Source organism: Arachis hypogaea, chromosome 4 (assembly GCF_003086295.3).
Source record: "Arachis hypogaea cultivar Tifrunner chromosome 4, arahy.Tifrunner.gnm2.J5K5, whole genome shotgun sequence".
Lineage (NCBI taxonomy): Eukaryota > Viridiplantae > Streptophyta > Magnoliopsida > Fabales > Fabaceae > Arachis > Arachis hypogaea.
The window spans coordinates 114708566-114730338 of NC_092039.1; the positions used below are offsets into that span (position 1 = coordinate 114708566).

At 30.6% G+C, this 21773-nt stretch overlaps 4 protein-coding genes across 5 annotated transcripts; 3 read left to right on the forward strand and 1 right to left on the reverse strand.

Annotated features, from left to right (window-relative positions):
* Positions 1-7826: 7826 nt before the first annotated feature.
* On the forward strand, positions 7827-11476 carry LOC112797398 (ATPase GET3A). The gene is made up of 7 exons (XM_025840311.3): positions 7827-8291; positions 9116-9240; positions 9738-9888; positions 10109-10219; positions 10420-10558; positions 10665-10780; positions 11028-11476. Exons 1-7 carry the CDS (start codon positions 8031-8033, stop codon positions 11202-11204), a joined length of 1080 nt encoding a protein of 359 aa, XP_025696096.1. The 5' UTR covers positions 7827-8030; the 3' UTR covers positions 11205-11476.
* A 1023-nt stretch (positions 11477-12499) lies between these two features.
* Positions 12500-16136, reverse strand: LOC112797397 (digalactosyldiacylglycerol synthase 2, chloroplastic). 2 transcript variants are annotated; one of them, XM_025840310.3, is made up of 6 exons: positions 15962-16127; positions 15799-15873; positions 15256-15601; positions 14589-14855; positions 14137-14486; positions 12500-13500 (listed from the first exon to the last, which is right to left on the reverse strand). In XM_025840310.3, exons 3-6 carry the CDS (start codon positions 15535-15537, stop codon positions 12897-12899), a joined length of 1503 nt encoding a protein of 500 aa, XP_025696095.1. In that variant the 5' UTR covers positions 15538-15601; positions 15799-15873; positions 15962-16127; the 3' UTR covers positions 12500-12896. The 2 variants fall into 2 exon arrangements, with proteins under 2 accessions (XP_025696095.1, XP_025696094.1); XM_025840309.3 differs by lacking the exon at positions 15799-15873 and having other exon boundaries at positions 15962-16136.
* Positions 16137-17160: 1024 nt separating this feature from the next.
* Positions 17161-20004, forward strand: LOC112797399 (uncharacterized). Its single transcript, XM_025840312.3, has 7 exons — positions 17161-17304; positions 18140-18485; positions 18582-18675; positions 19054-19175; positions 19288-19431; positions 19538-19627; positions 19745-20004. The coding sequence occupies exons 2-7, from the start codon at positions 18159-18161 to the stop codon at positions 19793-19795; spliced, it is 828 nt and encodes a 275-aa protein (XP_025696097.1). The 5' UTR covers positions 17161-17304; positions 18140-18158; the 3' UTR covers positions 19796-20004.
* Positions 20005-20086: 82 nt separating this feature from the next.
* LOC112797400 (NAD(P)H-quinone oxidoreductase subunit S, chloroplastic) lies at positions 20087-21554 on the forward strand. Its single transcript, XM_025840314.3, has one exon. The coding sequence runs from the start codon at positions 20924-20926 to the stop codon at positions 21377-21379; it is 456 nt and encodes a 151-aa protein (XP_025696099.1). The 5' UTR covers positions 20087-20923; the 3' UTR covers positions 21380-21554.
* Positions 21555-21773: the final 219 nt, after the last annotated feature.

Below are 21773 nucleotides of genomic sequence, written 5' to 3' on the forward strand. Positions count from 1 at the left end.
AAGAAGAAGAAAAACACATAATACTGCAAAATTACTTGGAAGATAATAAAGCTACATTCATTCTGTTGGGAATAAGAAGTATGACCACAATCCAATCAATCATGTTTCAAATAATTTGTTACTGTTATTATATTAAAATGTTAATATAATAACGTCCTAGATTAAATTTAGAGATTTATTATTATGATAGTGATCATAATATTGAGAAATAAATCTTTTATAATTTAATCTAAATTGTTCTTGGTCATAGGATTATTAAAAAGGACATTAATAATCCGGAAAGATCAATATATATATAATGGTCTTCATTGGATGAAAATTAATAGATCTCATTTATTAAATTATATATATAGATGGTACATATAGAGATATGACCATTGAACTGACTCACTTTGAGAATTCCTAATGGTTATAATTACCGTATATTTGTCAATAGGATATTCTCAAGATGAACATGGTAATAGAGTTTCCTTTGATCTGCGACTATCATAGTAATTAACAATGTATTTATTATACTTTGATTCCGAACACCTAATACCCTAGGGTGCTAGTTGAATGGATATTGGGTATGATTTAAATACTTGTAGAATTAATGATTAGTCAATAAGGAATCCATCAACTCTCGGTAAAGAGTTTGAGCTCTATGATTATAATGACTGAGATGAATAAAACCTTGGCCAAGGAGATTGAATGAATGAAGAAATGAGTTTCTTAAGTCATTCACAGTTCATTATAATAATGGTAACAAGTTAGAGTTTGACAATTAAACCATACTCTAAGGGTTAACCAAGAGCTGGAAAGATGGAAGGAATTATACTTTGTTCTTCTAAGGTTCTTAGTAAAAATATATTACTTCATACTATCGGGTCGTTGAGGAGTGTTGCTAGACGCCAACCTTGATTAGTAAATTTAGTATGACTAATTTACTACCCGCTTAGTATTGAACCTATGGGGTCACACACTAACGAGTGTTCTAACCTTTGCTATAGAATTATTTAATTATTATTTTGATTTGATCAAATAAATAATTATATTAATTCAGATGGAATATTATTATATTTTTTGCTAGCACCAAAAATATAATAATAGTATGATAATTGAGAATATTAAATGAGATTTGAGAATAATTAGTTATTCTATTTCTAAATTTGAATTATAAAGTTGGATGAGATCCTAACTGATTCTGTTTCAAATTGAGTTATGATATGATTCATAAATTTGAAAGATTCAAATTAAAATAGTAAGATATGATTTAAAATTGAATTGAGATTCAAATTTAAAATCAACAACAAATCTCATACTATATATAGGTATGCCAAGAGTAGAGGTAAACATGAGAAAGACAGAGAGAATAACAAGAGTTGTTATTCCTTTACCTCTATGCACATAAATGTATGTGAGACTAATTCTTAGAGAAGAATTTTATGGTGTGCAAAGAGTTGCAAGAGGTTTCTCAATTTAGATCAGATGTCCATTGGTCAAGGGGTTGACAGCAAATGTTGGTCTCGGTGTGGATACGCATAGTGCCTTCGTACCATCGAAGGAGAAAAAGATTTTTACCAGCGTACTCAGGTATTTAAATCTGATCTACTATTATATTATATTATAGGAATAAAGTTTACACACAAAATAGATCTTTAAGGATTACTTTCTTTTCTTTCGCTGCGTGTTATGAACACATGGTAATCCTACAGTGGTATCAGAGCTTTGGCTTTTTTGTGTTTAAATTCCTATTTTCTTAAAGTTTGTGAATTAATAGGATTAATTCAAATTATTTTTTAAGCATGCGATGCAGTTATTTCCATTGAGATGGTTTTCTAATAAATTAATAGTTAATTTATTTTAATTATTTAATTGTGATTAAATTATCAGTTTTTAATATAAAAGTTATATTTATAATCAAATATTTTGTATGATTTTATTTATTTATTAAATTTTATTGTGATTTTGATCACAATAAAAAGAATAAGATGCAAAATATCTTTTGTTTATTTTTATATATATAAGTGTATATATAAAGGTCAAATTTGATTTGATAATTTTTTTAATGCTAAACGTTAGTACATGAAAAATCAAATTTTGATTTGATTGATGTGTTTCGAACACTATAATTTTAGAAATTAATTTTTTCTAATGTTCTTGATTATAAAGAGCGACCTGACAACCAGGAGTTTTATTTTCAAGATAACAATCAGTATATACATTTGATGTATTAGAGATTTAATTTTATATTTTTCCTAGACAACCTGGGAGTATAAAATTTAATCCATGAATACTGATAAAAATTATCTAACAATAGAGATAAGTCCTAAAAGTTAAGATATTGTCAAAAATAAATTTATCTCTTGTTTACAAGGTACGACCTGACAACCAGGCGACTTGTAATCACGGATAGAATTTATTGATGTATATGATAATGCATAAGGAGAATTAATTTTATACTTGAACCTAGACAACCTAGGGGTATAAGATATAATTCAGTTAAATAATTATTCTGACAACCAGATAATTATTTGGGATTTTAATTATATGAGATATAATTTAATCATATTTATTTGGAATAGGTATGAGTAACAATTTGATAACCAAGGTACTCATTCATGATTCTAAATAATTTTGCCAGAAATATAGATTTCTTGGTTTACTTTCATGTTTTAAATTTTTAAACATGTCTATCTTTTGTATGGCATGCTTGAAAGTAATAAATTGGCTATACATTGAGAATTGTTCTTATGTATAAAAGGATTCCAGGGACATGATAATCCTATTGAAATAATATTGTCCAATAAAAATTGGCGATAGAATAATAAGTACTTGTGAAGTATCTAAAATATTATTTTATTACAATATGGGTTGTTTTGACAACTATGAGTTCTAATTTCAAAAGCATATCTCCACTATTTATTATTAAACATCTTGAGAAGATGTATGGTGCCCAAAGTAAGATAGTATGACTATCAAAGATTTTATTTAAACTCGTGAAAGTATTGGGCAATATATTTTGAATTAAACAACTTTAGAAGTTGGAATGCCATTAGCCAAATGGCTTTAGCGAGAATTGTTCTTACAAGCAATTTTAGAGATTTATTTTGTCACAAACAATTTATAATTGGCCCTAATATGATTAAGGTTTGTGGTCTTTTTTAGAAAATTCAACATGAGTATTGAGGATGCGAATTAAAATTTTCTTAAGGGTTGGTTTGACCAATAATAAAAATATTGAGTATTTTTATTATAAGAGTTTTAAAATAAAATCTCTAATATCTAATTGATATTCTATTAAATAGAGAATGAGATTCTCTCCGTGCATAAATACTAGTACTCTATATACTCCATCATGTTTAAGAAACGTGAAATTTGATTTAGTTGAGTATCATTGTTTGTTAAATATTTAGACTATATTTTAGAAATGTGATTAAATTAACATTTTTTTACTAAATCAATTTTTTTTACCCATATAGAATATGGAAAAGGCATAAGCTGAAACTCAAGAACATTAGAGTTTGGAGATGTCTTATATGTGTTAAGAGATCGCACAATAATAGAATTGATATTAGGTCCAATAAATGAGATTTATTGCTTACCCTAAAGAAATAATGAGATTATTTTTATCACTCTTCTTATGACAAAGTGTCTATGATAAGAGGTAATACTCCTTTTTAAAAAAATGGATTCCATCTTAAAGAAAGAGTGGGAGTACAAACTAACTTTTCGAAAAAGTAGCCTATTTGTATAATGATACAATTCTATAAAGATAGATCTAATGGTTACTTAGATTTTTTATAATCATGTTCAATAAGGATTGTCCTTAAAATAAAATTATGCACTATTGTAGTGGGAGATTTCATGTTTTGAGAAAACGTGATATTTATTATGCACTAGGTATATTTTACAGAAAGGTCAAGCAAATATGCTCAAGAGCAAAGTGTTTAAGGTCAAAAGAGTTTTGACAAACACAAATGTGCATTGAAAAATTATACACATGATTGATTGGCTCTAGTGCAAGTGGGAGATTATTGAGATAATAATATGCCCAAGATCCAATCTATCATGATTGGTTCTCGTGCAAGTGGGAGATTGTTGGGAATAAGGAGTATGACCACAATCCAATCAATCATGTTTCAAATAATTTGTTACTGTTATTATATTAAAATGTTAATATAATAACGTCCTAGATTAAATTTAGAGATTTATTATTATGATACTGATCATAATATTGAGAAATAAATCTTTTATAATTTAATCTAAATTGTTCTTGGTCATAGGATTATTAAAAAGGACATTAATAATCCGGAAAGATCAATATATATATAATGGTCTTCATTGAATGAAAATTAATAGATCTCATTTATTAAATTATATATATATATGGTACATATAGAGATATGACCATTGAACTGACTCACTTTGAGAATTCCTAATGGTTATAATTACCGTATATTTGTCAATAGGATATTCTCAAGATGAACATGGTAATAGAGTTTCCTTTGATCTGCGACTATCATAGTAATTAACAATGTATTTATTATACTTTGATTCCGGACACCTAATACCCTAGGGTGCTAGTTGAATGGATATTGGGTATGATTTAAATACTTGTAGAATTAATGATTAGTCAATAAGGAATCCATCAACTCTCGGTAAAGAGTTTGAGCTCTATGATTATAATGACTGAGATGAATAAAACCTTGGCCAAGGAGATTGAATGAATGAAGAAATGAGTTTCTTAAGTCATTCACAGTTCATTATAATAATGGTAACAAGTTAGAGTTTGACAATTAAACCATACTCTAAGGGTTAACCAAGAGCTGGAAAGATGGAAGGAATTATACTTTGTTCTTCTAAGGTTCTTAGTAAAAATATATTACTTCATACTATCGGGTCGTTGAGGAGTGTTGCTAGACGCCAACCTTGATTAGTAAATTTAGTATGACTAATTTACTACCCGCTTAGTATTGAACCTATGGGGTCACACACTAACGAGTGTTCTAACCTTTGCTATAGAATTATTTAATTATTATTTTGATTTGATCAAATAAATAATTATATTAATTCAGATGGAATATTATTATATTTTTTGCTAGCACCAAAAATATAATAATAGTATGATAATTGAGAATATTAAATGAGATTTGAGAATAATTAGTTATTCTATTTCTAAATTTGAATTATAAAGTTGGATGAGATCCTAACTGATTCTGTTTCAAATTGAGTTATGATATGATTCATAAATTTGAAAGATTCAAATTAAAATAGTAAGATATGATTTAAAATTGAATTGAGATTCAAATTTAAAATCAACAACAAATCTCATACTATATATAGGTATGCCAAGAGTAGAGGTAAACATGAGAAAGACAGAGAGAATAACAAGAGTTGTTATTCCTTTACCTCTATGCACATAAATGTATGTGAGACTAATTCTTAGAGAAGAATTTTATGGTGTGCAAAGAGTTGCAAGAGGTTTCTCAATTTAGATCAGATGTCCATTGGTCAAGGGGTTGACAGCAAATGTTGGTCTTGGTGTGGATACGCATAGTGCCTTCGTACCATCGAAGGAGAAAAAGATTTTTACCAGCGTACTCAGGTATTTAAATCTGATCTACTATTATATTATATTATAGGAATAAAGTTTACACACAAAATAGATCTTTAAGGATTACTTTCTTTTCTTCCGCTGCGTGTTATGAACACATGGTAATCCTACACATTCAACTAAAAGAAATAAAGAAATAAGGAAAAAAAAGAATAAAAATGCATTAAAGAAAATATTGTTATGCATTTGTAGCAAAATTTCAGTGTAAAAGTCCTGAAACTGAAATATTATTGTGATGAATTTGTTCCATTATCATTTCGGTGTATTTTGAAAAATTTTTAGTGTATTTTGAAAATCTTTTGTTGTATTTTGAAAATTTTTCGATGTATTTGTTTTCTAATAAGTTCTGCATAATTTAAAACTCTTCCTCCTCTTCTTCCTCCCCATCATTTTCTGCTGCTGCGACTTCTTCTTTTTTCATCTTCATCTTTTTCTTTTTATTTATTCATCTTTTCCTTCTTATTTTACCTTCTCAAATTTTTTCTTATTTTACTTTTTTAACAAAAATATAAACAAAAAAATCAAACAAAGAAAAAAACACATAATACTGTAAAATTATTTAGAAGATGATGAACCGACGCTCATTCAATTAAAAGAAAGAAAGAAATAAGAAAAAAAAAGAAAAAATACATTAAAAAAATATTTTTATACATTTGTAGCAAAATAAGAATTTTGAATTTGAATTATTATTGTGATGAATTTGTTCCATTCTCGTTTCGGTGTATTTTGGAAACTTCTAGTGTATTTTGAAAAATTTCATGTATTTGCATTTTGATAAGTTCTGCATAATTCAAAACTCTTTCTCTTTGTTCTTCTCATATTCTATTGTTACTTTTTCTTCATCTTCTTATTTCATTTAAGACACATCTTTAGATGAATAATATATATAGAAAGATGGAATAAAAAAGATAATAGATCAGAAAATATATACAAGTCAATAGTTCAAAAAGAACATGTCTCCACAAAAAATATATGACAAGAAGAAGAAAAAAAATTCTAACAAAAATCGAAAATAAAAAGAGAACAAACGTCGTATAAAAAGACTAAGTCCATTCATTGAAACAAATGCAAAAATAAAAAACAACAAATAATGATATAATTTTGTACAATTTTAATATTAAAAATTTTTGTATTACAAAATATTTTAAATAAAAACACACCAAAATTTAATATTAGTTTGTATATATATTAATTAATTTTTAAACAATATAATACTTATTAAAATATACTATATATCATCACTAATTTATTACTCTGCACATCACACGGATCTCACTTTAGTTATCCATAATTTTATAATATAATCTTATTTAACTTCTATTTTTTTTTTGTTAGACTAAAAACTAACCAACTACGAATCTAAATTCCAATAAACTGACTATTTGTTTAAATGGACAAATCAATATATTATTCGACTAATTTAAATTGATTATTTGACTTTTATTATGAAATATCTAATGTCTTTCAACTAAAATTTGAATAAATAATTTAAGAAACTGAGACGATCTTTTACTTTTATCAATTTAGACATTATTAAAAAAAACGAGTAATTTTATTTAAAAAAAATTTAACTCTTCTTTAACATTTTCGTTAAATTTATGATTGGAATATTAATAATGAATACAATTTTCAAAGTAATTTTTAAAAAATTTTTAGTAGAATATTTTAATTCTCAACAAATTTTAATAATTAAATCAGTATTTGAATTTTTATTTATTAGACAAATTGATTCTCATATTAAATTATTCGTCTATATAAAAGGGTTAATCTAAAAATTTTAAAAAAAATTTAAAAACTATTATATCTTTATCAAAGAATAATTCGTCTACATTTTTATGAGATTGAAAATATTACTTAATTCTACATTAGTTTATGAATATTTCAATGGATAAACTAATTTGTCCCAAAATTTAAAATTTGCCATGCTCAAGCATGATTGATCACTTAGCAAAAATTAACAAAAATATACTTTATTATTTTATTATTGACAAAAATATTTTAAAATTTTTTATTAATTAAAATATTCTCAAATAATTTAAAAAATAACAAAATTATTTCGCTGTGATAAAAAATTTAGTCATTTTTAATTGCGATTTAATATTTTTATTATATTTTTAAATAATTTAAAAATATTTTATTAATAACAAAATTTAAAAATATTTTTATGAACGGGGCAAGATAATTCAAGTATACTTTTTTGGTTTATCCTTGATTTTTTAGATCTTAATTATTTTTAAAATTTTATTTCAATCAGTACAAAACACAATGGTCTTCTTTCTTGCTATTCTCTCCTCTTTCTCTCAACTGCGTTTTCGAATATTCCATCAAAGCCAAAAAAAAAAAAAAAAAAACATAAATCAGAGAAGAAAGAAAGAAAGGAAAAGAAAGAAAGAAAGAAAGAAAGGAGGAGAGAGAACACAGGAGCAGTGTGGCCATGGCGGATCAGCAGAATTTGCCAGAAGGAACGGTGCAGAACATTCTAGAACAAGAAACTCTCAAATGGGTCTTCGTTGGTGGCAAAGGTGGCGTTGGCAAAACCACATGCAGCTCAATACTCTCGATTCTTCTCGCCACTGTTCGCGACTCTGTTCTCATAATCTCCACCGACCCAGCTCACAATCTCAGCGATGCTTTTCAACAGCGATTCACAAAGACTCCAACTTTGGTCAATGGCTTCACCAATCTCTATGCTATGGTACCAATTAGAGCTTCCCAATTTTAGTGCTTTATGCCTTATTCGTGTGTGGTTTTCCTTTTTCGGACTCGATTATCATGCTGTTAGGTCAAATTTCTGAAATTGAGTCGAAGCTGAATGAATCAATGGCCCTGGGAATGGGGACTTGTGTGAAGAGAATTTGCAACTTGCAAGAGGAGTTGCTTATGCTCCCTGAATTGAGATCTGTAGAAGAAAGCTTGTTGGTTTTGATTGTTTATCCAAGCAAAACACATACTTTATGTATTGTTTGTTGCTGCTGCTGTTATTTTCTATTTTGGAACTGGTGGTTTTGTGGATTTATAGTGGTTGTGCCTTTTATAGGTGTGTATGAGATATGCAATGTTCGCAATGTTCATGCTTTTTAGGTTGTTGCAGTGGTTTTCCTGTCTAGTAAAGGATTCAATTTTCACTTTTTATTGTTCAGAGAGAGATTGGTGATATAAGAAGAACATTTGAAGCTTAGTTTTGTGTATGATCTATTGTGTAGCCATGTTGTTACTTGTTAGGTTAGGTATTAATAGTTTTTTGTATGAGTGTAGAAAAGCAAAGCCTTTTTCCTTTGGGGGTATAGCTATGATGATTCTGTTGTCATCCATGAGTCAATTATTTATCTGAATGATTAACTATTTCTCTTTTACTAATTCAGGTTACATGATTTGTCTCTCTTGGACCTTTTATTAATTACTGAGTGCTTCACACTTGAATCATTATTTGTTTGAGTTTTTTTTTTGTTATCCAAAATGATCCTATTTTTATTTCATTCATCTTGGTGTTAGTTTTATCTTAATTGTTTTCCATTGTAGGAAGTGGATCCCACTGTTGAGCATGAGGATGTGGGCACTTCTGAAGGGATGGACGGTCTGGTCTCGGAGCTAGCAGGTGCAATACCTGGGATTGATGAGGCGATGAGCTTTGCTGAGATGTTGAAGTAAGAATGATGTCATCTTTTTTTTTATTTAACTACGAAAATATGACTTGATATTATGTCTACTATCGAATTATTATGATTGATATTTTTGATGTCATGCGTGTAATGTTTATGACGGTAGAATCAATTAGTTGGTAACCCATATATGAGGATTGGAGTCCTTCAAATGCCAAACAGAAAGAATAGAAGTATGGCAGAATTACATTTTCTCATCAATTTCATGGGACATTTATGAATATACAAATTTTACAATAGTGAATGTATTTATTGCCAAGCTTAGAATGTTGAATCTTGACACTTGATTTGTATTGACATTTCTGATATTTGGCAAAAGAAAAATCCAATCTCTTGAATGCATACTTGATTCATCTAGAAGTTTGTTAAATACGTGTGGTGCTCCTAGTATTTTTTTTATTCTGATGTAAACATCCCTTATTAACTCAATTCAACTGTTTCTTTACTCTTCACTGTGGATTGATCTATCTTAATCGATATAGATTGGTGCAGACAATGGATTATTCCATAATAGTTTTTGATACTGCTCCAACTGGCCACACACTCCGACTCTTGCAATTCCCATCAATTTTAGAGAAAGGTCTTGGAAAAATGATGTCCTTGAAAAATAAATTTGGTGGTTTATTTAACCAGGTATGATTAAGGTTTATGAATTCCTTTTATTGCCTTGACTACTAAACAATTTGTGAAAAGTTCAATATTCTGGACCCTTAAATATGTATATTCCATGCAGATTTAACTACGAGTCTGTGACTATTCTATTTCCCAACACCAAACTATTTGGATTATATGTTCAGAGTTTGCGTGCCTTCACCAGTCATGGAATAATTCGAATTTTGTTCTTTCATCACAGATGACTCGCATGTTTGGAATGGATGATGATTTTAATGAAGATGCAGTTCTTGGGAAGCTTGAAGGAATGAAGGACGTGATCGAACAAGTTAATAAGCAATTCAAAGATCCGGTAAGATTTTGTCCCCTCATGTGGAAGGGTGTTTGAACTTATGACCTCCAGGTCACGATGCAACAATTTTACTATTGCACCGAGGTTCAGCCTCGTATCTCCATTTATGTAAAATTGAATCTTTAATGCATAAAATTTTAACCAGTTGAACTGTTGAAGGCTTTCCAATCACCATATCTGCTTATTTTCCTTGATCACAGGACATGACAACTTTTGTCTGCGTTTGTATTCCGGAGTTCCTTTCATTATATGAAACAGAGAGATTGGTTCAGGAACTTACAAAGTTCGAGATTGACTCGCACAACATCGTTATTAACCAAGTAATATTTGAAGACGAAGGTAGTGTGTTCCCATGTCTTTGATATCTCGTTATGTCTATTTTTAATTTCTGTTTGTCTTGCATTATGAATTATGAGTATTCTTGCCACTTTTTATATGTCTGTAGTTGTTGAATCCAAGTTACTTAAAGCGAGAATGAAAATGCAACAAAAGTATATTGATCAATTTTACATGTTATATGACGACTTTAACATTACCAAGCTGCCATTGCTCCCAGAAGAGGTTAGTTCTCATGTCCTTGAGTTAATAACTTTAGGATTTTGTGAAGGGGAAAGTAAAAACATTAAAGACAATAATATCCTATTTTCTAATTCTGTCTTCTTTTTGCCTTCTTGTTTGCAAAAACTTAAAAATAGAAAATATTGAGAATGAAAACAAACACCAAAGTGGACTTAAAATTTTGCTTTTGAATTCAGCTGATTTTTGTGAACTTTTAGTAAATCTTTGATCAACTATGGGATCTTTATAGGTTACTGGGGTCGAAGCTCTAAAAGGATTTTCAAGACATTTTTTGACACCTTACCAACCATTATCTAATAGAGATCAAGTAGAATGGTTAGAGAGAAGAGTATCAGAATTGAAGGATCAGTTACAAGAGGCTGAGGAAGAATTGAATACACTCAAAAAGGGGAAGCAAAAGGTTTGATGATCTCTTTTCATCAATAGTTATCATTGTAAGCTTTTTTGGTTTTCAAGTTTATAAACATAGATGAAGCTTTCATATTAAGTCGATTCATTTAGTTGAATAATGTTGCTTCCTTGTATCTTCCAAAGTCATGGTAGTGCTGTTTATTTGTGTGTTGGATTCTTTTGGTAAGAAATTATTAGCTAGGCAAAGTCATACCATAGCATGTTTTTTGCACTCAAATTGTTATTGACTTCATTAAATTAATTTCAATGATAACTGCACTTCTATTATTGATATTCCAACCCTATGCATGTCAAATAAGGATTTACATGTATGCTATAGACTCTATTTAAAAATTACTCATCTCTTTTAGAAGACATTACTAGAAACACATTGGTTATCAACTACTAAGAGAAATTAGGTGAGCACTTTTCATGATAAGTTCATAGTTGAGAATCATTAGATGATAATCTAGTCAAACTTGTCAAATCATCTAACGATTCTCAAATATCAACTTCATATGGAGACAACTGTATACGAGTTTTCATCGAGAAATTGTTGCATATTTTTTAAGCATTGTTATTTTATTGCTTTTTTTCTTTTTCTTTTTATAACCAAAGACATTCAAGAGAGGGGTTGAGAGTTGAATGGATAGTCTCAAACTCAAATGAAATGCAGGATAAGCTAAGGTCCAAATTGCTAATTGTTTTGTATTCATATAGGATGTATATGATTATTCATTTTGATAATAATTTACAATATATAAATTTGGAGAATTTATTTGGCGAAGAATAGAATTTGGTGTAAAGTGAAGATTCTCACTAATTTGTAGAGAACATGGGCACGTTCATGATCCTTTTTCTTTTTCTATTATAAAAGGAACAATCTTCACTCTTCTTTGAAAGATATAATGCACCATAGCATTATTCATAGATTTGTAACTTAATTGCTTAAATCACTTTTTAATTTTTCGAAAAAATGCGTATATTATTAAGTCCAAAATTAGGGCTATTCAACGGTTAGTTCAACTCGGATTTGGATTAATATATCAGAAACGAATAAAATCTAAAATCTCACCAATAAGATAAAAAGAAAAATAATATTTTAAAAAATACAAAGTTTGCCATAAGAGAGGAAATTCTCTTTATATGTGTAATAGAAATATATAATAGATTTCATGATATTTACTGAATGATCTTTATCAATGGCAGCAGAACATGCCAAAAAGCAAGGGATAACTTCCATAAGCTCATTTAGCGAGTATAAGTTTTGGCAATCGGTCCCTTGCTCTTCACAATAACATCAGGACTATGTTTTGATAACTATACCATACAATAGAGATTTTAATTAGCATCACTCAAATAATATTCATTCTGTCATAATCACTTCTAACATAAACACTTCCAAACAAATCACATTACCACCAACTCAACTTTATTAAAACAAAATTTCAAGAAGCTGCTTTATTAGTGCCTCTTGCTATACTAGCTTTGAACTAAACAATGAGAAACTCAACAATCATCCAACAAATGAAATAGTTAGAACAAACTAATTTTGCAGCATTTTCATAGCCATAGAAGGTTTAGCCTAAATCAGCACTAATTTAAAACCTGCCTATGCTATACGAGGATGCTACCTTTACAAATAAAATTCCAGGCATGAATTTCTTTTTCCCCAAGTAACAAGGAACAAGAATTTCGCCGAATTATATCAATTTGGCTGGGCTTGTTTCATGGGAGTATTAGTCGTTCCAAGGTCCTTGCGTAGCACTTCATCTGGTTGCAAGCTATCTGGAGTTGCACCGTCTTGTTTCTTGGGAGTAGTTTTCTTGGGAGTATCAGTTATCCCAAGTTCCTTGCGCTGCACTTCATCTGGTTCCAAGGTATCTGGAATGGCACCAAATATCCTTCGCGAAATTTCATTCCCGGAAGCCACATGATGAACAAATGCCGATGCGTCCTCCATCCTCTCCTGCAGACTCATTGTGGCAGACATATAGTTTGAAGTAGTTCTTGACAGTTTTCTCTCCAAGGGCTTGTCAATTTCAGCAGTCTTAAGAAAACGTTCGGTGGCAGCCTCCCAAGAAAGGTCATGTATATGAGCGTCAGTGAGTTGAGCAGGCTCGGAGGCCAGTGCCTTATGTATGAGTTTAACAAATTCATTGCCATCGTTGAATGTCCAACAGTTCGGAAACTGCTTGAAAAAGTCGTTTGAGGTGTGGTTGGCACACACAACGATTTTTCCCATTGCTAAAGCTTCAGCTGTGGTTGTGCAAACCACATCTGTTGTGCTTGGATTTATAAACAATTTGTAACTGCAACAAAGGAAAAAAAATGTTGATATACACATGTTCTTAATAGAGGAAGTTCAACTATGAGGTGACATGAGATTGCAAACATAATCAATCACAATGACTTTTAAAGCTTTAAAATTGCAGTTCTGTATTTTATTTTGATGAATCAATTATAACATATTATGACACATTTGCATCTCACTAAGGGTGTTTTTGTGTGTTCTGATTTTGGAAGGAAATGAAGGGAAGAGAAGTGCTTGAAGTGGAAAGCTCAATCTGTTTTATACTTCAGATCCTTCCCTTCCCTCCCTTTCTTCAAAATCAAACTCACAATAGTGTGTGGCGATAAGTCATGTGATGAAAAGTAATCCCCTATGAAAAGCTGAATTAATACGAAATTTCCCAACTCCATTGCCTAAATCTCAGAGAGTAAATTTTTTGAATTCATTAATTTCCAACTAAATAATAACAATTAATATATAAATTTGATAAAAATCCAATTGAGCAATGAATATCACATCAGATTTCCATTTTTTTTCTTTTCCAAAATACACACCACAATATATCATGTTATCAATAAGCAAAACCTTCTATAGTAGATCATCTCAACTAAAATGAAGCCAAAACATAAGGCGAGCAAATCAGTAGGGAACTTACTCATGAAATTCAGGGTCAGCGTGATCACGTGCCAGGTGAACTCTAACTGGAAGTTCCAACTTTTCGGCAGCTTTTTTAACTTCACCCGAGTCCTCTCCACTGCCAACTAAGTCAACCTCAAGCCCAGCTAATTCCTTTTGATGAACACGAAGAAGTTTTAACAGCTCCTTGTAGCCTTTGCTCCATATCATCTTCCCAATAAAGTATGCACCTTTGGTAAAGGCCTTCTCTCCATTCTTTTGTTGTTCCCTCTTTTTCTTGCCAATGGCAATGAATTTTGGATTAACTCCATGTACATTACAAATGACGGAGTCAGAGTAATCCTGGGTGGCACCTGATAGTCTAATTACCTGAAATTATATAGCTAATTAACTCCAAGAAAACAAGCATGCAATGCTTGCAAGTGTAAACCTTTTTTCTTTATGTAAGGCCTTGAGGATATAATAAATTACCTTGTGACAGTATATACCAACAACCCAGTTGTTTAGATATTTCAGCAGAAATGCTTGCACAGTTCCATTCTTCTCTCGCTTCACATATTCCAGATAATTTGTGTGAATAATTCCTACAACTAGCCTGAATTTAGTCTTCCATCTTTTCCCATGGTGATACCATGTCAGGTGCTCGGGCTCCTCAAGAACAGCAATATCTGCCTCTTCATCTGGGACAATTTCTGAAATATCTCCCACAGGAAGAATGCTCCTTTTATCTCTCGAAAACTACATTATAAATGAATCATGCATTAGCAACTACATACTAAATCATAAATTAGCATCACTACATAGCAATAAGGCATCGTGATAGCTGGTTACAAAAGCAAATAGGAACAGAAATGGGAGAATTCTAAACAGTGATAGATGGTTACAATCTATGGATTGGATGACTTGAGAGACAAACATATTGGTCGAAAATATCAGTGATGAAAGATCGCATATCCCCATTTAAAACATCCTTTATAAACCATTTAAAGAGAAAAAAAGCATATATTTTCATGATGGCCAACAACAGATTCTGATCTCCAAATTGCACATGTGCATGTCATTTATGTTGATTCTGTGTGTTAACTTGCAATTATCCCTATTAAAGGGAAAGAGTTAAAACAATGAGAGGAATCATCACCTTTGCTGGATAAAACTCTATGTTAAACTTTGGCACAAAATCGATTCTCTCTTCGAGCCATTTACGGATATATTGCTCTTGCTCCGAGGGTGAAGCATATGTAATCTTGTTGGGGTATACTAATCCTTGATCTTTCAAAGATAGCCAAGGGATCCCCAAAACTACATCTCTTTTCCCATCTTTGGCAAAATATGCAGCGCGAAACAAAGGGTTCACAGCTGTTCCTGTTAGCCATGGAAGGCTGGCAGTGGTGAAAATTGCAATATGCTGTTTCTTTTCCATCTGATTTTCAGGTTCAAAAGCAAAATCTCATCCTACCTCAGAGAAATCACTTTAATTGCTTTCACTGTCATAGAGAACAAACATTAGCCTGCATTTATGTCTTAAAACATAGATTATAATAAAAATTAATTAATACTCATCAGTAATTTTTTATCTGCTTTTTCATTTCTATTGAAAAAAAAATTGATCAGTGATCACTAATTAAGAAACCATTAACAAAAGTCAGAAAAAATCAGGACTCATTTCAAAACCAAAACACACCTAATTGGCACTCACAGATACCAGTTTTGGCCCCTCGTTGTTTTTCCAATCTCGATTACCCAAAAAATTCAGACACTACATATAGATATAGAAACAATTGAAGAAAAATGGAATAATCTTGATGGCGTAAAAAGTAAGAGATTGTTCATAAGGAAAAATGTACCTTGAAGAAATCAACAAGAAAGGGAGAATGAAAGTGTTGTGGTAAAGGAAGGGACTTGAAGCTAGCGAGAGAAATTCGTGGAAAATCAATGGCGGAGTAAAGAGAGAGAATGTTGAAAACGCAAAGGAGGAAAGAGAATATGCTCGATGTGTATCGAAACGGTGACGTATGGCCTAGTCAGCTTTTCGAACCGTTAAACGGTTTTCTACCAATTACAATTTTACATTAGTCCCCACAAATTATTAAAAGAAAACAAAATAATGGGTTAACCGACCTAGTGTAGTAATCTGTAATCACCAAGCCAAAGAAAAAAAAGAAAAGAAAAGAAAAAAGAAAAACTAATAATAACAATTTTTTTTAAAAGAATAGGAAAAAATGTAGGGGTTAGTAATTTTTGTGTTTTTTTTACCAGCACTTAATCATTAAAACAAAAATAAATAATTTATTATTAGATGTAATCTTACACCAATTAAAATACTATTAATGATTATTTGATGATTACAAAATACCAAAATTATTAGCCCTAGCATTCTTCAAAAAACAAACTTCTCATGTCTATTAATCTAACTTCTTTTTATTATTAATTTATCACATTAATAAAAATAATTAACCTTAAAATTTACTATTTAAAAAAATTTAAATATTATTAATATACTAAAATTAAATTATAGAGTATAAATTTTAAATAATTATTTTTATTGTATAAATTTTATTGTTCTAGGTATAAAACTCTAAAAATATCTAGATAATTTTAAACTGTATTTAATATGTTTTTTAAAATTTTATTTTTATATAACTAAAATTATATTGTATTAATTAAAAATGATATCATTTTATGTATTAAAAAATATACAAAATATATTTATGATATAATCTTACATAATAAAACATAATTTATCTTTTAATTTTTAGATGATACAAATAAAAATTACTCGATAGTGGATATTAATATAAAGTCAAAGATATGTTTTTTAAGTAACCCATTCTTTTTATATATAACTTAGGAAAAAAATTATAGTTTTCAAATTTAATAAATAAATAATATTATTCATATATTAAAATTAATTATTAAATATTTATTAATATATTTATAAAATAAATATATATATAGTTTATTTTATTTTTAATATATATTTATATTTTATACTGATAACTAATTTAGTTATTGATTTTAGTAAGCTCATAGCATAGGAGTTAAAAAACATATATTTGTGTCCAAATTTGGTTGGCACGTGTTCCTTAGCTGCCAACTCTAAGCCTAAGCTCCTTACATCGTTCTTGTTTCTGGAAACTCCACTTCACTTTGAGTTGAACGTTTGGTGCTCTTTTCCCCCAACTCCGAGGTAAAGTTCTCACCTTTCTCATCATATCCATACCCCCATTTCACTTTACTTGAAGAATTCGTAGTAATCTTTTTTTTTCTTTAATATAATTACTATATAGCTGTTTGGTAAAGAAGGAAACTTGATACCAACTTCAATTCGTGCTTCTGAGACAAGTGACAACTCGTTTCATGCTGTTTGTGTTTATTTCATTTTTCTAATCCCCCCTCCCACCCCTTTTTCTTACTTAGTTATGTGAAGATGGTTTTGTTGTTTGATTTAGCTATTGCATTTTGTTGTCATGTTTTGTCTTGAATGATAATAGTGTGGGAAAGATGTCAAGTTATTTTCAAATTTTTTTAGATATGTAAATACATTTAAAAAAGAAGAATTACTGGTAAGCTTCTTGGAAACTAGTGCTATGAGTTTTCTGTATTCTTTATATTGCAATTCAATTCAGTTCAGCTAAGTCAGTGTGATCATATGCTGCATAAACCCTTGTTTGCTAACCTTATGAAGTAGTCACATTTTTTTGGTGTTAGCAAAATTACACCTCTCTACTGAAGCAACTGCAAGAATAGTAAAAGATTAGGTCCTAAGAAAGAAAACTAACCCTCAATGATACTTGTTCGACATAAGTGTCTCTGTAACTAGGAGATTACTGATCAGAAAAAATGGAAAAGAAAAAACTCAACTATGTGTGTATGTGCGCGAATGCTCGCCATGTCTCTGTAGAAAACTTTGGAAGTTTGTATGTCAAAATGTTCTGTGTGTGTACTTCTTGAACGAGGAGAAAAGATTTTATAGTACTTTTGGACCTAATCTTTTACTATATGTGACCCTTTGTTGTTAATAGTGGATCATCATTGGAAGAGATGTTGATGGGTCATGCAGATGGCCTCCCAGAACTGAGGTCACAAAAAGATCAGATACTTGTAGAACCTATGTCCGAATCAGGTGATGATGATAAAGGGCAAGAAGATTATTTGGAACAGATACTGTATTCGGCATCCTTCGAAGAACTCGCAAGCAATAGCCTTAAATATGATACGGTCATATGGCTATCTATATCATTGCTTCTGGCTTTGGCTTGGGGTGTTGGCCTTATTATGTTGCTTTACCTGCCAATCAGGCGGTATGTGCTTCGGAAGGATTTGTCCTCTCGTAGATTATACATCACTCCTACCGAAATAGTTTACAAGGTATGCATTAATAGTGTTGTATGATCATGAGTTTGTAATACGGGTAATGAAATGAGAAATGATAGGTGACTAGTTTTCTCAACCTTTATTTGTAAGGTGTCAAGGCCTTCATATATACCCTTCTGGGGGACGGTGACGATTGAGAGGCATATACCTCTTTCTCTGGTGATTGATATTATTATTGAACAAGGTACTCATGCAGACCTTATTTACCAAATCATTTCCTTGCCATGCTTTGTTTACATTACGAACCTTTATCACCTTATTACGTGTCAACAGTTGCACTATAGGCATGATACATGATAAGAACCAATGATATCGTTTGATCCATATAGCCTACCCTACCTAGTGGGATAAAGCTTTGCTGTTGTTTTTCGTTGTTGCTGCTGTTGTTGTTGTTGTATTATCACCTTATAAGTTGTGTGTTAGGATGTTTTATATCATTCAAATTAAGAGAACAATTGTGTTTAAAATGGACAAAGTCCTAGCTTTGATCTTCTTGTTGAAACCTCATCTACTTGATGTTCAATATGCACTCCAACAATTTTCTTCCCCGTTCTTTTACAAGGTTGCCTGCAGTCTATATATGGAATCCGTACTTTCCGTGTCGAAAGTATTGCACGTGGAAAAGCAGCACTTGTAGATGAACTACAGATTCAAGGAATTTCTGATCCTGATATTTTCAGAAAGGTGACACAAAATATGATCCTATACATTCAATTTCTTTTTTAACAGTAGTGGTTTTTTCCACTTTATAATACTAAAACGGGGGGGATCATGAAGGACTGGAATTGATCTGCAGGTTATTGTAACAGAAGCATCAAAGAGTTTGCGAGATGTACGGAGGAAGTTGACTGCTCCGAGCACAAATGTGGAAAACATGGATCATATGCCTGCAGCAACTGAGGGATCAGTTGTTATGAGATCACCATCAAAAAGTTGGAAGGTATAATATAACAGCCATTTCTGAAAATGTTGCAGCATATAGTTCTAAGAGCTCTACAATGCTTGAATTTTTCTCATATAAAACACTATCATACTCTCATCTGCAGACGCCGGGTGTGGCCTATTCCGCTCTAGACCGCAGAGTACCCGGAGGATTGCTGCTTAATAAACTTGAAGAAGTCAACAAATCAGTAAAGGTCTGTTTTCCCTTCTCTTAATATAGCATGGATTCTATCTATTAAAGAATTTTTATATATTTGTTCTGTTTGGAAAATTCTCTGTACTTACTGATTTCTATGATTATTTGTGACCAGAGACTTGAGATGCTTATTGAGAAGTCACATGCTCCTCCCTCCAGTAGCTGAAGTAAGGAACCATAGCTCAATAGTGTAAGAAAAGAATTGAAGTGGGTTTCAAAATTAGTGGTACTATTACACCATATTTGTAACTATGTAGAATGGAAATGAATGTCTGTTATTATGTTAATGGCTGAGAATGTTCTGTAGATGTTTAGAATCTCTAATTGTAAATGGAGAATTTTTTTTTCCCATAAGTTTTCCCTATTTTCTTTCAATTCTTTTAACTGTATATCTTCCATATCATATTCTGGCCAGAGGCTCTATTGGTCTTCTATTCATTATAATTAAAAAAAAATTGTTAGGGTAAATTAGACTAACTTTTCTTGAGGTTAAGTGATATTCATGTTTGATGTATGGCTTGTTCATTTAGTTTTGCCAATATTTTCTTTGAGCATGCATGGCGTTTGAATGCTGAGAATGAAGAGAATATTGAGTTTTGCTTCTAGGAATATCTAAGGAATAAAAGAAATTTCTATGTATTTCACTATTTTGTGAAAAGATTTTAAATATTTATTCATGTATTAACATATCAACAAAATAGTTTGATTTAATGATTTATTATGTTAAAAATTTTGCAAATATAAATATATGATCTGTAATTCTGTATGGTCTTTACAAGTGTTGATTAGTTCTATCTTTTTGGGAAGGGTCAAATAATTCTAATATAATCTTTTATAGATTTTTTTTTTTTTTTTACAAAAGAAACTTTTTTTATTCATAAAAAACAGTCAAATGATACTTATAGATCGTATAAAAAACATTAGTTTTTAGTAGAAAAAAAAAAGATAAAAATTAAAAACATATACAAGCTTATCAAAATTATATATAGGAAGTCATAAAACCATAGTAGATATTTTATCACAGAATCTTAACACTTGGAACATCGCCAATTCATTCAGCTTCTTTCAAATTTGCATGTTACTTGTCAAACCATACTTGTGCAGCTAAAATGAACCACAAACCATGTATGTGTATGTACTGTGTACGAAACTAATTTGTGGCTAGAATTAAATGTCAAATCTTTTCCATTTAGTTTTTGTTTCTTTGCAAACATTAATATATCTCATGTATGTTTATATCAACAACTAGCATGCTTCTCTTTATCATAATAAAACGCAGTTGAAAATAAAGAGAATGGCTTCTCTTGCAACCCTTTATGGCTTCCATCATGGTTCTCTTCTAAGAACTCAGTTCCTAGGCCAAGATCATAACCTCACACACTACCCTCTAAAGCACCCTTCATATCATCACAACAAACCAAGTTTTGAACCTCATGCCAAGTTCAACATAGTTGAGATCATGGGAGGGAGAGGGATATGCAATGGAGAAAAAGGCCTTCAACTAGAGCTTGAAAGGCAAGTGGTTGAAAGCCGGCAACAAGCGCAACCGCGGCCACAACCGGATAGTGGTGGCGAAGAGGAGGAGGAGGAGGAGGAAGAGAACTTTGAGGTATCAGAAGATGCTTTTGAGAAGGAAATGATGGGGCTAACTGGTGGGTTTCCTGGTGGTGAGAAAGGGTTGCAGAAGTTCATTGAAGAAAATCCACCTTCCAAATCCAAACATGGAAATCTTCTTGCCTTGTCACGTTGAGTAGAATCCAAATTCATCAATGGAGTCATAGGTTTTCAGTTCTCTTTCTGTAAATCCTCTCTTTCTTTTGTTTTTGAGTTATATGGTATTTGTACTATGATTTTTGACAAACTTGAATGTTTGTGTTACTCTTTAATAATTCATTCTTAGAAAAAAATGCAGAACTTAACATCAATTTCATCTTAGTAATTCTTCCTCAATTTCAAATTTCAAAACGTTGCAAGATAAATATGATCCAAATAATCTGTTCTCACTTAATTTTTTTTTTATGACCTGCTCTTCTCTGTGTTCTTGAATCAATTGAAGAACTTCATTTTTCATGGTCTAGTCTTGTGTTTCAATCCTATGCTTGTTCATTGCTTCCAACTAAAATCAATTCTTAATAACATGAAAT